Below are 17,594 nucleotides of genomic sequence, written 5' to 3' on the forward strand. Positions count from 1 at the left end.
ATAAAATTGTAATATCATTTTTTTCTAAACAAATTATCACTCCTATTATAAGTTGGGATTATTACTTGAGTGAAATGATTTTATTTACTTATTTAATAATTAGATTTATTTTCAGAAGGACGTTCACTTTCACAAAAATTTTCATCTCATTTGATCTAATTATTACAACATTCATAAATTTTCACATAAAATAAAACTAACAATTCAACCTTTTCAAATTCTTATACAAAAATAATATATTTTAATAATATTTTATTCAACTTTCAATTTTAATCTCAATTTATCTCATCTCTAAAAATAAACGAGACCTTAGATTCTTTTGGTTTGGTAGTAAAAATCTACCCTTTCACATTTTAAAAATTTTATGTGTAGTTATTTTTGTATAGTTATTATGCATTCTATTAATGTGATTGATTGTGCTACTTTTTAATATAAAATAATTATTTTAACCAATCACATCAATAGAATGCATAAAAAATATAAAAAAAAATAATTATATATAACGTAACTTTTCAAATTTTATCTATTTTCTATTTTTATATTTTAAGATATAATTAAGAGAAATGATATTTATAATATTAAAATACATAAGCATTTTATAATTTTTTTTAATAATAATAATAAATATAAAATCTACATAAAAATTTTAATTTTTTAATAATAATTTTTTTTAAAAATAATTACGCGTTATCTCCATTCTTCATTAACATTCGTAGTCCACACGGGTATGCGTAGCATTATTTTATAATTTATTGTATTTTCTTTCAGCCGTTCGATCCAGTTGTCATGCTTCTTATTACCAACAAGCGGACAAGTCAAGCACTGAAAACGTCTTCTCGGAGCTTTGACAAAGTGGCCTTCCGTCTTTGACCCGATGAACCTCCATCTCCTTTTCTCGACTCTCTTTCTGTGAAAAAATCCCCATATTTTCCACCAAAGCTATTCCAGTTCACACTTGCTTCGTTGAATTCAAGTGTGATCCTCTTTTCTCTTACCTTGTGCTTTTACGCTCTTATACAGGCTTTGAATATTCCAACCTATCCTCGAGGACAGGAGGATGTTTCGTCGTTGTTTCATAACCTCTTTTATGTGCCAAGAAAAAAGCGGAAGACTCGTTTTTCGAGTCTCCTCCTTCTTTCCGAGTTACTTCTTCTGACATATCAATCTCAGGTTAGTTTAATTCTCTCATAAATTTCCTTTCGTGTAGCTGCTTAGTTGTTTTTTCGTTCTTTAGTGTGGACTTTGCGAGTATAGAGCATCCCAGTCAACCGAAATTGGGTAAGTCAAGTTTTAGATTTCTTATCAAATTTGTTTCGCCATGTGAATAAGGATGTTTCAGGTTTTTCGGGTGTTCATATTTCTAGCTAGGTATGCTTTGAAAAGAATATATGTGGAGAGCTGGATTGGGTTTTTAATTACTCGTATTTGTCTTGAATTTGTCTCAGGATATGATGTTATGAGGGCTACGGTTTTGCAGTTACAGAATTTTGAGCACTTGGTATGCATTCAAAAGTAATCTGTTAGTCTTCTCTTTTTTAATCTGTACCTCCCCCGTCCTTTTGCCGGAAATCTTGATGACAATGGTTCTGAATTGCCGACCTCTTGCTGCCATTATCGTTGCTCCTCTCTGGCTGCTACTTAGTTGTAGTTTGGGTTACGGTACTGAGACCGATATTTACTGCTTAAAAACATTGAAGGAATCACTCCAGGATCCTTATAGTTACTTGAAATCTTCATGGAATTTTGAGAACAATACCGAGGGCTTCATCTGTAAATTTACGGGGATTGATTGTTGGCACCCTGATGAGAACAGGGTTTTAAATATTCGGCTTTCAGATATGGGGCTAAAGGGCCCGTTTCCTCGTAGCATTAAGAATTGCTCGAGCTTAACGGGGTTAGATCTTTCTAGCAACGAACTGTCTGGAAGTATTCCGCAAGATATCAACAACATTCTACCGTTTGTGACATCTCTTGATCTCTCATCTAACAATTTATCGGGGGAGATCCCTGTTAACCTTTCGAATTGTACTTATTTGAATACACTTAAACTCGACCATAACAGGTTGACTGGTCAGATTCCTCTACAATTTAGCCTGCTTTCTCGGATTAGGCAATTTAGTGTGGCGAACAATCTTTTGACAGGGCAAGTCCCTACCTTTGCCAATTCTTCAATTCAAAAAGATAGTTTTGCAAATAATCCTGGACTATGTGGGAAACCTTTGGATCCTTGCCAGCTAGCTCCAAAGAAGTCTCGCACTGTACTTATTGTGGCAGCAGCAGTTGGTGGGGTGACTGTTTCAGCCTTAGGTGTGAGTATTGTTATGTTCTTCTTGTTACGTAGAGTGTCTGTGAAGAAGAAGGAAGATGACCCTGAAGGAAACAAATGGGCAAAGAGTTTAAAGGGAACTAAAGGCATCAAGGCAAGCTAACTTAATGAACCCTTTCTTGATCCATAAATTATTGTGAAGGGAGTAGTTTCATTTTTTTTTTCTTTTTTACCTTTGATTTCTCTCTCTCTCTCTCTCTCTCTCTCTCTCTCTCTCTCTCTCTCTCTCTCTCTCTCTCTCTCTCTCTCTCTCTCTCTCCACACACACATATATATATACATATTTTTAAATATAAAGACAGACCACGCACGCCGGTGCGCGCACACACACACATGTGCATTTGCATATTTTACCGAATTTCTGTGATTGCTCATTCAAGCTGTATTATATTTAAAATAAAGCTATTTTGCTTCAGGTATCCATGTTTGAAAAATCAGTTTCGAAAATGAAATTCAATGATCTCATGAAGGCTACTAACAACTTTAACAAAGACAATATCATTGGGTCAGGAAGAACAGGAACCATGTACAAAGCAGTCCTTGATGATGGCACTTTGCTTACGGTTAAGAGGTTGCAGGAATCTCAACACTCTGAGAAAGAATTTATGTCTGAAATGGCTACCCTTGGGAGTGTAAAACACCATAACTTGGTTCCCCTTCTAGGTTTTTGTCTGGCTAAGAAGGAGAGGCTTTTGGTTTACAAGCACATGCCAAACGGTACCCTTTATGATCAACTGCATCATGTGGATGATGGTGGCAAGCTTATGGAGTGGCCTTTGAGGCTAAAGATTGGGATAGGGGCAGCTAGAGCATTAGCGTGGCTCCATCATAACTGCAATCCCCGTATTATCCACCGAAACATAAGCTCCAAATGCATCTTACTGGATGTGGATTTTGAGCCCAAAATATCTGATTTTGGCCTTGCTAGGCTCATGAACCCAATTGATACACATATGAGTACTTTTGTGAATGGGGAGTTTGGGGATTTGGGTTATGTTGCTCCTGAGTATGCTCGAACTCTGGTGGCCACTCCAAAGGGTGATATTTACAGCTTTGGCACTGTGCTTCTAGAGTTGGTGACTGGTGAGAGACCTACACATGTCGCTAAAGCTCCTGAAGACTTCAAAGGAAATTTGGTAGAATGGATTACGCAGCTGTCGAGCAACTCCCAACTCCATTATGCCATTGATAAATCGTTGGTTGGGACCGGTGTGGATGGTGAGACTTTTCAGTTTCTTAAAGTTGCATGTAGTTGTGTAGCATCAAATCCCAAGGAGAGGCCTACTATGTTTGAAGTGTACCAGCTTCTAAGAGCTATTGGTGAACGATACAATTTCACAATTGAGGATGAGATGCTGATGCCTTCCAACACTGATGATGTTGATTACATGGATGAACTTATTGTTGCTCGTGAGGTAAAGGAGAAGAATTGATAAGGTCTTTTGGCTGACTTATCGAAAGAAAAAATGATAAGTTATGGCAGAGGTATATTAATAAATGTCTCCATAATCGTTACTTAATTATCTGTTATACGGTGTTTAAATGAAACATGGTGTTACATATAATTGTAATGTATTAGTTACTACTTTTCTCCCATCTGTATTGAGGAATTACTATACTTTCATCATTTTGTAATCTTCAAATTTGTACTTTATCTGATCCATAGTCCTGCATTGTATATAATTTGTTAACCATATCTCTCTTTGGTTTACCGATTCTTCAGTATTGATGGTAATTTCCCTGTCATTCATTAGAGATTATATTAGTTTGACATGCTCTTTGGAGTTTTGTTAAATTATTGAGTTTTATTTGAATTGGTGCATTATTATTGTATGTTGTATATGGTAGCATCTAGCGGCTTTGTTTTGTGTGCATATATTCCCATTGGTGGTGGTGGTGGTTGGGAGATGTTGGGGAGGGGGGACACCATGGAGTATCTGCACTCTTGCCACTGAATGTGCATGCACTCATGCTATTTCTGTCACCCAAGATAACATAATTAGAGTCAAAAGAAGTTTAAATTATAATCCTCCTTTTGCATAGGGCTAATTACAGTTTACCTTCCTCGTATTAAAATTTAAAAGTCCTTGTAGTTTTGATTGGATTGATGTTTTAATGAACCAATGAAGTAATATCACACAATCATCTATTTGATACTCTAGTTGTGCACCATCTTTCACCATTCACCATTTTTTTCAAACCATTCATCCAAAATGTATTGATTTATGTTTTATTCTATGAGGTTGCCATTTTGAAGAGGTGATATATGATCTCTGTATTGTGAAAAATATAATAGTTCTTCTATGCTTGCTTGAAAATCTGTTATTTGAAATGTTTATTTTTCTTGAATGTCTTGACTTACAAGTTGTTGTTAGTCATTGTTTTGGTTCTTTAAAATTATCGTGTTTCTTCATATTGTCATAAAATGAAGGGCTCATTTGGGAAGTGAAATGAGATTGTGAATAGTAGTAAAATAGTTTGAATTAAGATGTTTTATTAGGTTTTGGGAAATGAGATAGAAAACGTTGAAGAAAAATATTATAAAGTTAAAATATTGTTAGAATATAATTTTTGTTTTAAATTTGAAAAGTATTATTGTTTTTTGTGTTTTGTTTGGAAGTTTGAAAAAATTGTAATGATTAGGTAATAATTAGATGAAAATGTTGATATTTGAAATTTTAAAGTGTTTTTGTTTGCGTGGTGTTTGAGAAGGAAATTATAAGAAGTTTTGAGATGAGATGAGATCATTTTACTTCTCAAACAAGCCTGAAATCATGGTTGCAAACTTTGAGCCTTGGTTTCCTGAATGCCCGTTATCCAGAATTTTGGATTTTTTTGTCCAGGATGTGGTATAATTAGTAGGTCACCTAGACATTGTTGCGGCATCACCTGATTCTTTCTCCCAAATGTGTCAATTTTGTCTTACCTGTATGGAGGTCTAGCGTAACCTTATAACTTGTAAAAGTCGAGGCAGCAAAAGTAAAACATGTAATTTATCTAAAAAATTATGATTATTTTGCAACTATGGACGGGAATGTTATTTCCTCCAGCAATTGTTTGTTTCAAACTGTTAGAGGGAATAATTGTATTAAGTATGCCCCCATAAGGGTATAAATGTCATGTGTTAGCTAATCTTTTATATATATATATATAATGAAATGGTATGAGGGTAGGACATGATTGTGGACCACCCATATTTTCCCTCTTCTTCATTCCTTATTCTTTTCTCAAAACCCTTAACTTTACACATACAATCCTTACACAGTGAGACTCGCAGTGGTCCAGTAATGTGAGTATTAGACTATTAGTGGTTTGGAAGCATCAATTTAGGGTGAAGAGAAGGTGCTTCCTTAGCTAAAATTGGAAGAACCTTCTATAAATATTTTGTAGAAAAAACTTTGAAGGAATATTTAGATTGATGTATAGCTCTTTGCTACTCAATAAAATTAATTATTAATTAAAGATTGATATGATTTTAGGTGCAAAGAACCAGGATTTTGTGAGTTTTGAGTTTTCAGGGAATAGTGATGATCATATCAATAAGAGTTAGAAGCAATTCAAAATTTTCAGGGAATTTTCCCGATTGAAACTGGGAAAAGTAGTATTATTAGTTGAGTTGCTCACTCACCAATTAAAAATGAATCGAGAGGAGAACATTCTGTAATACTTTCATCTGTTGCAATATCTAACATGCTATGTGAATCTTTAGATTAATTTCATTGTCCATGTTGAATTGCTTTAATCCACTCAGCTGTTCTTGCTGTCATGTTGAATTGGTTGTCTCAGCTTATTTACATTATGTTATCCTTCTACTTCAAGAGTGAACTTATTGCCTTGCGTTGTGGATGTATGAACTTTTACTGCTTGTTTCCCTGTCTCTGAAATATCATTGTATGATTTTTTTGTAAGCGCAAGTCAGGCCCCTCATTGTATGATATATGAAGAGTACACTGCATTCTATTAATTCAGTGGCTTTGTATTTCTTATCCGATTCAGGGCTGAGGGGGCATCATCATTGGAACTATAATTGCCAAAATCTCTCTCTCTCTCTCTCTCTCTCTCTCTCTCTCTCTCTCTCTCTCTCTCTCTCACACACACACACACACACACACACACACACACACACACACCCCTGAATTTCATCATTTTGAGAGAGAGAGAGAGAGAGAGAGATCAAAACTTGGCATTTAACATTGAACTCTACACTAACTATATTCTGCACTAGTTTTCCCTGGAGAAACACGAGTTCTATTGGTTAATTGGTCATTCAGTGCCTGTTTCTCCTCCCTTCCAGTTTGAACTTTGAACATATTTCGCTTCTTTGCATTAAATTCTTGTGTACCAATATGCTCCGTAACTATGCAAACTGTAGTTTAAGGCATTAAATTCTTGTGTACCAATGTGGTCCGTAACTATGCAAACTGTAGTTTAAGGGAATGCACCCGAACATACTTTGCTGTAAAGGAAAGTTACAAGCATCCTCCTCTTTGGACTTTCAAATTTGCACCCTTTATCTATATATGTCCAATATGAAACAAATCAACCATCTTTTGAAATTTTCGCAATCTCACTCCGTCCTTACGACCTTCTTCTTAGGGTAATCCGTCCCTACCGCCTCTGTCCGGACCTCCGACTTGGGCGCTGTAGTGGGGTTCGATGATGGCATCCAGGACATTGCAGTTGGGAGACTGAAGAGGATAACACAGCTCAACCACCTTGGACAAGCTTCCCATCTCGGGTCCACCAAAAACTGAGTTTATGTTAATCCATCTATTCACTCTTTCTATAAATGCATACACACACACACATATATATATATATACATATATATATATGGGGTGACGTAGAACATTCAAGAGCACGGCTTTATTTGTTTAGTTAGATAAGACATGAATAATAGTGAAATAGTTTGTGAATAGTATTAAAATTATTTAAGTCGAAATGTTCTATGAGAATTTGGAAAATGAGAGAAAAATATTGAATAAAATATTATAAAGTTGAAATACTATTAGAATATATTTTTCTAATTTAACTTTTGTTTTGAAAATTGAAAATTTGAAATTAAAAAAGTATTTATGTTAATAGTGTTTAGATATTGAGATGAGATTCAATGAGATGAAAGACTTCTTCTGTCCAAACCAGCCTCAGGATTGTGAGATGTTCTGTAACACTGTTGCATATGTTTTATGATATTGTTTGGGCTACGAGAATGTAAAAATAGAACGGTGTTGAAATTCTCATGAATATTATAAGTATTTAATATATACATGGATACATATATATTTATATATAAAGATATAATATTTAAATTAAATGGTATATTTTATGACGTGGTTCATTTATTGCATATACAAGATTTATCAATCTAGCGTGTTTATAGTGGGTGTGCAATCCATGCACTTCCCTTGAAGTGAGATTTATATTAAAATGTAGAATTTTTTATTTTATTTATTTAAGTCTTAAATTTGTTCACATTTTTTTTTAATAAATTATGTGAAACTTACATATTTTTAAATTGTATAAATGATATTTCATGATCTAATTTTGAATAATTCTATATATAATTTTAGATGGTATAAATTTTGCTGACTTCATTTAAAAAAGAATGATATTAGGTACAAGTTTTATATAAGTTTTTTTTATAAAAAGGTGGATCTTATTAATAAAAAATAAATTTTTTATGATTTTTTAAAAATAAAGTTTATTTTATTTTTATAAAGATTTACGTAAAATTTATATATTTAAGATTTATACAACTAAAAGAGAACTCATCCCTCCCCTGAAAGCTGAAAAGCTGTACAGTTGATCATTCCCCATTATATGGTATGGACGTTAGTGTCAGGTTCCACTGGTAGTGTAAAGTGGAAATGAAATGATAGTAAAATAGATTAATTATTGTTTTTGTGCCACTAAGATTTGGAGAGGTCATCTTAACTTATCTTATTTTATTATTATAATTTTTTTAAAATTTTTTTATATAAAACATAATAAATAATTCAATTTTTTTTTAAATCTCAATTTAACTTTTTAAAATTTTAAAATAATAATAATAATATTTTATTTAATTTTTATTTTTTATTTAAAATTATTTTATTTTATCACATTTCTGAATCTAAACATATACATGCTTTGCATAGTGTAGGAGACCTAACAGTTAGCTCCATTTTATGTTGACTGCTTGGTTTTGTGGAGCAACATATGCCTTAAGATTTGTCTACTAGTTAAGTTCTACTTGGCTATTAAAATTTCTTATATGAGAATTTTAAATTTTAAGATAAAATATTAAAATATATTATTATTATTTTAAAATTTAAAAAAATTAAAAAAAAGTTTAATTATTTATTATATTTTATATGAAGATTTGAAAAAATTATAATAATAAAATAAAAATTTTATATTTAAAATAAAAAATCTTGACGGCGAAACCGAACTTAAAATAGAAATTGTTTATGGAGAAACATTCGGGACCACGGCTTCGTTTTTCACGTGGTTTGAGGTTTATTCATTTTTAAAATGGGCAAGATCTGCACATTTTCTTAAAAGAATAATAGATAAATTTAAAAGTTATATAAAAAAATAATATTTTTAATGATAGATTTAATTTTTTTTTTTTTTAAATAAGTATGCGGGACTGCACACTAAACTCAATAACTGTATTTCATATTAATTCAATGTTAATAGGGCTAGGTTTTCTGATGATTTAGAAAACATCTCAATTCATTTTATTTTATCATTATAATTTTTTCAAACTCTCAAATAAAATACATATAATAAAAAATTTAATTTTTTTAAATTTTAAAATAAAAATAATATTTTTACAATATTTTATTTAATTTTTATATAATCTTATCGGACCATCTAAACCTAGTCTCAACAAAAATAATCATTCTCAACATACATTTACTAGCTTTGGGTTCAATGCATGATGTGATCAAATCCTTGCTCTTGCAACTTCTGCTGCATATATAATATATATACTATATAAGATCAATTGTTGACTGAGACCACATAAAATATAGTTATTCATAGATCTTTCAACTTTGCTCCATCATTAGTGGGTATTAATGTCTTGTTTGTTGTTATAAATAAAATGAGATGGGATGAGATTAGTTAAAATAAAAGTTAAAAATTAAATAAAATATTATTAGAATATATTTATTTAATATTATTTTTTATTGTAAGATTTAAAAAAGTTAAGTTTATATTATTTTGTACAAGAATTTAAAAAAATTATAATGATAATGTGAGATGAGATGAGATTGAGATAAAAAAAATTTCTTATATAGTAGTACCAGAGACTTTATATTATGTAAAATTATCAGCACTCTTAAAAGTTTAAATATATAAGAATATGCTGATTTTATTATTTATGTTTACATGAGATTTCTGCATATATATATATATATATATATATATGAACACAAGGACTGCTACATGGGACCAAAATGTTTCGTTGCTCTCTCTTTATTGTTTTATCAGCAATCGGTGTTACATCTTTTCAGTGAAAGATTCCACTCTTCTCTTATTTTTATCAATGAGATTTTTTATGCATTAAATTTATATAATTAACTGTATTATTTTTTTAATATATAACTAATTATATTAATAAAATATATAAAAAAATACGTAAAAATGAATGCACATAAAATTTTTATTTAACTATATATGTCGAACTTCTCTTGGTTGATTATTACTGTGACTTATTATGCCTATGATCTCTTTTTATTTCTATAAAGAGATTACTCTTTTGTAAGGGTTAAAATTCACAACCTAGCTCCGACCCTACTTCCCTGATTTATTACTGATATTTTAGTTAGATAATGATAGATTTATTATTTTTTTATTATTTATTTATTATTTTATAATGTATTTAAAATTTTTATTATTTTTAAGTATTTTTTAAATATTTTTAATTATTAAAAAAATATACGACTAATTTATTAATAATTACTTTCTTAATAATTAAATAAATATAAAAAAAAATTTAAAAAAATTATAAGAATAAAAAGAATAATAAAATAAACTTATCATTATTCATTTCAGTACTTTACTGGTGGCGAGACAAACCACATTCACTCCGTCAGGCGCAAGTACTCTAGCTAGTCTTGTCTGCTGGACTACTCGTTGAAATGAAACGAGAGAAGTCTTAGCTGGAAACAGGAGTTAGTCCTCGTTTGAATACTGGAGTATTTCATAATTATATGAACGAAGGTGAAATAATTTAAATTAATATGTCTTAGATTTTGAGAGAAAAGAAGGGAAAAAAAAAAAGAATAAAAATATTAAAAAATTATTTAAATATGATTTTTTAATATTATTTTTATTTTAAAATTTAAAAACGTTGTTAAGTTATATTAATTTTTATGTTTTGTTTTAAAATTTGTAAAAACTGTATTAGTTTTTGAGCAATTTGGATAATGATTAAATAAAAAAATTAAAAATTAAAAATTTAAAAATATTTTATATTTGAGTAATATTCGTACATAAATGAAATACAAAAATTTTTTATAATTTTGATAATTATGTGTATCATCTGATAACTTATTGCGAAATGAGCCAATTTGAATATTATTTTTTAATATTATTATTATTAAATTTAAAAAATTTAATTATATATAATATTTTATGTGAAAATTTGAAAAATTATAATAATTAAATAAAATGAAATAAAATAAAATATTATTTTCTTAATCCAAACCTAACCTTACTTTATAAATGGTGCACTTGGTGCCCTATCTATAAGCACATAAACAGAAACGTACACACACTGTGAGAGAAAGATCAGAGAGAGTTGTACGTAAGAGGAAATGGAGAATGAAACGAGTGCACACAGATCGGCTCATTGCTTAGTCTTATCGTATCCAACCCAAGGCCACATTAATCCTATGCTCGAATTCTTTCTTGCCTTGGGCTTTAGACATAGCCAAGAAGTTTGGGTTAGTCGGTGCAGTGTTTTTCACCATATCTTGTATTGTCGATAACATATTTTACCATGTTCATGAAGGATTGCTGAAACTCCCTCTTTCAGAGCCTGAGATTTTGCTTCCTGGTTTGCCACCACTCGAACCTGAGGACATGGTTTCCTTCATTTATGGTTTGAAATCTTACCCAGCTTTCTTTGACATGTTTGTCAAACAATTCTCCAACGTTAACAAAGCTGATTGGGTCCTTTGCAACACGTTTTATAAGCTGGAACAAGAGGTAATTAATTAATTAAGCAAGTCCTACTCTTTTTTGGCTTAAAACAATTGATCTTTTGCCTGAATTTCTTTGCAGGCGGTGGATTGGATGGCAAAGATGTGGCCATTGAAGATCGTAGGACCAACAATACCATCTATGTTCTTGGACAAACGTCTTGAAGACGACAAAGACTATGGTTTCAGTATCTTCAAACCAACTACCGATGCATGCATGAAGTGGCTAAACGATCGTCCAAAAGGGTCGGTGGTCTATGTTTTTTGGGGGAGTATGGCCGTCCTTGAAGCCGAGCAAATGCAAGAAATAGCTTGGGGTTTGAGGATGAGCAACTGCAGTTTCTTGTGGGTTGTCAGGGCTTCAGAAGAAGCAAAGCTCCCAGAAAACTTCGTGGAGGAGACGTCGAAGAAAGGATTGGTGCTTCAATGGTGTCCTTAGCTGGAGGTCTTAAATCACGAGGCAGTGGGATGCTTTGTGACACATTGTGGGTGGAACTCTACATTGGAGGCCCTGAGCTTTGGTGTTCCAATGGTGGCAGTGCCGCAATGGACAGATCAAGGCACGAATGCTAAGTTTATTATAGATGTTTGGAGATGAGATTGAAAGCTCCAGTAGATGAGAAAGGGTTAGTTGAAAGAATTGAAATAAATCTGGAATTGCTTACCAGATACGTATGCATTTGTATTCATATATATAATTAAAGTTGTTACAAAGGATAAGATTTACAAGAATTTAAACTTAAGTGTAAAACGTAACTGCTGCAAAACAACGTGAAGAGGAAAAACAGAGAACCATGTCAACCACCAAACTACGATAACTTCGGTAAGTTACGTAGTTTGAATATCAGTTATGATAGATTGAACTTTATCCTTATTATTCCCCCGTAAACTAGCAGGGAGATCCAAAACAGAGAGCTTTTCCCGAAGATAATAGAACCGATCAGCTGTGTGTCCCTTGGTAAAGATATCTGCAGGTTGGAGAGAACTGGGAACGTGCTGAAGAATAATATCTCGATTGGCCACCTTTTCACGGACAAAATGGTAGTCCACTTCAATATGTTTAGATCGGGCATGAAAAATTGGATTTGAGGCAAGAGCTAAAGTACTGATATTATCACACCAAGCAACGGGAGCAGAATCAAGGGAAATCTTTAGCTCACACAAAAGCATGCGTAACCAATAAACTTCAGCCGTAACGAGAGCTAAACACCGGTATTCAGCTTCAGTACTCGATTTAGACACCACAGGTTGTTTCTTTGCCGACCAAGAGATGAGATTGGGTCCAACGTAAACACCATAACCACATGTTGATCTTCTATCATCAGGATCACCGGCCCAATCAGAGTCACAATAGGCATTAATATCAAATGAACCAGGTTTGTAGAAAAGACCATAATCAAGCGTATTCTTCAAGTATCGCAGCACACGTTTGGCTGCTGTCCAATGAGCCGTGGTTGGAGCTTGCATGTGTTGACAGAGTTGATTCACGGAGTACGAGATGTCGGGGCGTGTGAGAGTAACATACTGTAAAGCCCCCACCGTTTGCCGATATTCAGAAGGATCCTGAAGAGCTTCTCCATCATATTTGGACAGTTTAGACCTTGAGACACAGGGTGCACGATATGGGCGAATACCAAGCAGTTTCACACGGTCCAAAAGATCAATGATGTACCGTGTTTGCCGTAGATGTAATCCTGAAGGATTGCGTGTGGCTTCAATACCCAAGAAATACGTCAACTGACCAAGATCCTTCATAGCAAACTCAAGTTGTAGTTTAGAAATAAGAGAGGTAATGAAGTCCCGATCATTTGAGGTAACAAGAATATCATCCACATATACTAATAAAAACACACGGACTGCTCCAAGATGATAAGTAAATAATGAAGGATCAACTTGTGAATTTTGAAAGCCAAGGGCCAAAAGAGCCGTGGAAAGTCGACTAAACCAAGCCCAAGGGGCTTGTTTCAACCCATAAAGAGATTTATGAAGCTTACAAACAAATTGAGGATGGACCGGATCTTCAAAGCCTTTTGGTTGAGTCATATAGACCTCTTCTTCTAAAATACCATGGAGAAAAGCATTAGAGACGTCAAGTTGCCGAATTTCCCAATTGAAAGAAACGGCAAGTGCAAGAACCATACGAACAGTGGAAGGTTTGATGACTGGGCTGAATGTATCATGAAAATCAATACCACTTTTCTGAAGATAACCAACAGCAACTAGTCTAGCCTTGTGACGTTCAATACTGCCATCAGGTCGCCGCTTGAGCTTAAAGACCCATTTGCAAGGGACCACGTTTGTACCAGATGGGCGAGAACACAGTGACCATGTTTCATTCTTTAATAAGGCCTGAAACTCACTTTCCATTGCTGCAAGCCATTCGGGTTGAGACGCCGCGTGAGCATAGGAACGAGGTTCAGAAATAACTACACCTGCATGTAATGCTTGAAGAGGATGACGAGTAGAATATAACTTAAAATCAGGAAAGCTACGGGGCTTAAGATGACCGGTTTGGGATCTAGTAACTCGATGTGAGGGAGCCACAGGAATAGGTGAGCCATCAATTTGGGTTTCAGGAGATGCATTGTTTTGTGGTTCAGGGAGATGAGAAGAAAAAGTTGTAGTGGAAGGGGGCAAGGTAATCGGAGTCTCAGTTTGGTCAGAATTGAGAGATGGGGGAGAAGAGTGGAGATGGGTATCGAGTGAGGCAGTATCAGGCGAGATATTTGGAGAAGAAGTCACTGGAATATTAGGCAAAACAGGGGAAGAAGTAAAAGAAAATGAGGGAGGGGTGAAAAGTAAACTTGGAGAATTACCTGAAGGGTGTATGCGGCTGGCAGGATCAGTGATGTTGGATTGTACATGAGCTGGAAACTTGCCTTCGTCAAAAATCACATTGCGAGATATATAAACACGTCTAGAGGAAGGGTCAAAACACCGAAAGCCTTTATGATTAGAACAATATCCAATGAAAATACAAGGGGTGCTACGATATGATAATTTATCATTTGTATAAGGACGAAGGCATGGAAAACATTGACAGCCAAATGCTCGAAAATATGTGAAGTCGGGAGGGAGATGAAAAAGCCGTTCATAAGGTGATAAATAATCAAGAACCTTGGTAGGTAAGCGATTAATTATATAAGTAGCGGTTAAAAACGCATCAACCCAAAATTTCTTAGATAATCCTGATTGAGCGAGAAGAGTAAGTCCCATTTCCATAATATGACGATGTTTCCTTTCGGCGAGGCCATTTGGTGAGACGTATGAGGACATGATAATCGATGAAAAATCCCATTATCACTCAGAAATTTCTTAAAGATGGTAGAACAATATTCACCACCATTATCACTTTGAAATTGTTTAATGGTGGAGTTAAATTGTTTTTCCACTAAAAGCTTGAATTTAACAAATGTAGAGTAAACATCGGATTTATTTGAAATAGGAAACATCCAACAAAAACGAGTGAAATCATCAATGAAAATGATATAATAGCGACAACCACTCAAAGAAGGAGTGGAAGTGGACCAAACATCAGAATGAATAAGTTCCAAAGGAGTAGTTGATTCTCTTGAAGAATCAGAGAATGGCAACTGTTTTGACTTTCCGAGTTGACAAGACACACAAATGGACGATGTATTTATTGAATCACTAACTGGAAGAGAAAAATTAGAAATGACACGACGAAGAATTGTTGGGGAAGGATGTCCCAAGTGACAATGCCAAATGGAGGTAGAAGCCTTGACGCCAACCGTCATTGTGAGAGCATGCAATTTTGGTGATGATAGTTGACGAAGGTTGATCGGGTACAATCCATTATCACTTGGTCCCGTCAGTAGCGTGTCCCCCGTCAAGATATCCTTCACAGAAAAATCAGAACCAGTGAGTTCAAAAAGAACATTATTATCGTTACAAAATTTATTGATAGAGAGAAGATGAGCGGAAGCTTTAGGACAATAAGCAATATTTTTCAAGGCAAGCGTAGAGGAAGATGTTTTAATGGAAGCATTGCCAGTACGAGATATGAGCAAACCTGTCCCGTTACCTACGCCCATGGAGTCATCACCTTCATAAGGTTGAGAAGTCGCGAGATTAGCAATATTGGAGGTAACATGAATATTAGCACCACTGTCCGCATACCATTGATGCTGATTTAAATAAGTTGTATTAGCCTCAGCAACCATAGCAGCTAATTCAGTAGGAGGATGACGTCCCTGGAAGGAGTAGTTCATGCGATTAAAGCAATCCAAGGCCTAATGTCCCTCGCGTTTGCAGATTTGACATGGGGATCGTGAACGTGACTCAGACGGAGCATGGACAGTTGAAGACACGGACGGCAGGTGAGGTAATGGCTGTCGAAACTGGGTAGAATTACTCGAGCCTTTAGATATGCTTGAGAACCGAGATTTGGTACTGTTGTGCCGAGAACTTGGTTTAGAACCATGTTTATGCGAGTAGAGAGCATAGGGAACGGCCTCAGAGTGGAGAGACTGATTATGAAATTTTTGCATTAAATCATGGTTGAGTAACTCTGCATGGAAATCAGAAAAAGACATAGATTTCTCTTTGGCGAGAAGCATATATGTTGTCACAAAGGAGTGAAAAGAGGAATTGAGACCATTGAGAACAGAGAGAATTAAATCAGAATCATCAATTGGTTTTCCAACAGCAGATAATTCATCAGCAAGAGACTTAACTTCATCCAAAAAATTTTGGCAAGACAAGGAGCCTTGCTGTAAAGTTTGCAGCTTTCTCTTGATAAGAGAAATACGCGACGTCGAGGGCGCAGCAAACCGTGCGCCAAGAGCTTGCCAAGCAAGCCGAGAAGTTTCAAGTCCATAAATGGTGGAGACCACCGCAGGAGACAAAGAAGAAATAATCCAGCCAAGTACCGTTTGGTCCTTATACTGCCAAGACATATAAGCAGGGTTAGGAATACCTGTGGCCTTTTGTTCATCGCTGGAAAAACGAGGTGGACATAAATCAGAACCATCAATGATTCCCATGAGTCCATAGCTCCGAAACAGAGGAAGCAATTGAGCACTCCAGGCAAGGAAGTTAGTTCCATCAAGTTTGATGGAAATAACTTGAGCTGGAAGGTGAAATGCAGCGGAAGACAACGAGGAGTCCGTAGCAGCAGCCATAGGATCAAAGGAAGCGTTAGCTATAGGAGGCTGTGATACCATGAAAGAATTGAAATAAATCTGGAATTGCTTACCAGATACGTATGCATTTGTATTCATATATATAATTAAAGTTGTTACAAAGGATAAGATTTACAAGAATTTAAACTTAAGTGTAAAACGTAACTGCTGCAGAACAACGTGAAGAGGAAAAACAGAGAACCGTGTCAACCACCAAACTACGATAACTTCGGTAAGTTACGTAGTTTGAATATCAGTTATGATAGATTGAACTTTATCCTTATTATTAGTCAGGAGAGAGGTTGCAGAACATTGCATAAGGGAAATAATGGAGGGAGAGAGAGGAAAAGAGATAAAGAAGAATGCCTTCAAATGGAGGAAATTTGCCAAAGAGGTGTTGACCAAGGTGGAAGTTCAGATAAAAACATTGAAGAATTTGTGGCTAAAGTGGTTCTTCATTCGCAAGTCCCATTGCCTTGATCTTTCACTCTCTTTCCTAAGTTGTAGTAATTTTTTGTATTGATTTAAAATAAATAAATAAATAAATTCTTGTATCCATTATCATTTGTGACATAATAATTCTAGCTAGCTTGATGCATGCAAATGATGTTAATATCTCTCGATCTATATTGGTTCGAAATCAATCTCGATCATTAGTCGTATCAGTATTTCTTAGAGTAATTTTTATCTAAACTTTTTGAAAAATGTTAGCTTTACCTATGTAGAAATTTCGGAAAATAAATTCACAAACTGAGAGAACTTGACATAATATGTTATATTGTAAAATTATTTTTATTGTAAAATCATTTTTTTGAAAGAGTTTTGATACACAAAAGTTGGTGTATTAGTACACTACTTATGGTGAAAAAAAAAATATCAAAACACTAATAATTTTTAGCATAGTTGATATAGAAAGCTTTGACATCGGTG

General features: G+C 34.0%; 1 protein-coding gene and 1 pseudogene across 2 annotated transcripts; both read left to right on the top strand.

Moving 5' to 3' along the window:
• The first annotated feature begins 822 nt into the window (after positions 1–822).
• On the top strand, positions 823–4,020 carry LOC122294346 (probably inactive leucine-rich repeat receptor-like protein kinase At5g48380). 2 transcript variants are annotated; one of them, XM_043102991.1, is made up of 3 exons: positions 823–1,278; positions 1,446–2,420; positions 2,743–4,020. In XM_043102991.1, the coding sequence occupies exons 2-3, from the start codon at positions 1,575–1,577 to the stop codon at positions 3,757–3,759; spliced, it is 1,863 nt and encodes a 620-aa protein (XP_042958925.1). In that variant the 5' UTR covers positions 823–1,278; positions 1,446–1,574; the 3' UTR covers positions 3,760–4,020. The 2 variants fall into 2 exon arrangements, with proteins under 2 accessions (XP_042958925.1, XP_042958924.1); XM_043102990.1 differs by having other exon boundaries at positions 823–1,170.
• A 1,080-nt stretch (positions 4,021–5,100) lies between these two features.
• Positions 5,101–17,144, top strand: LOC122293504 (annotated as a pseudogene).
• Positions 17,145–17,594: the final 450 nt, after the last annotated feature.

The sequence above is a fragment of the Carya illinoinensis genome, chromosome 14, assembly GCF_018687715.1.
Source record: "Carya illinoinensis cultivar Pawnee chromosome 14, C.illinoinensisPawnee_v1, whole genome shotgun sequence".
Classification (NCBI taxonomy): Eukaryota; Viridiplantae; Streptophyta; class Magnoliopsida; order Fagales; family Juglandaceae; genus Carya; species Carya illinoinensis.

Excerpts from the sequence above, each read along its gene's own strand:
- LOC122294346 (XM_043102991.1), top strand. The coding sequence starts at position 1,575 with ATGACAATGGTTCTGAATTGCCGACCTCTTGCTGCCATTATCGTTGCT. Across the intron at positions 2,421-2,742 it reads AGGGAACTAAAGGCATCAAG|GTATCCATGTTTGAAAAATC; the intron begins GCAAGCTAACTT and ends ATTTTGCTTCAG.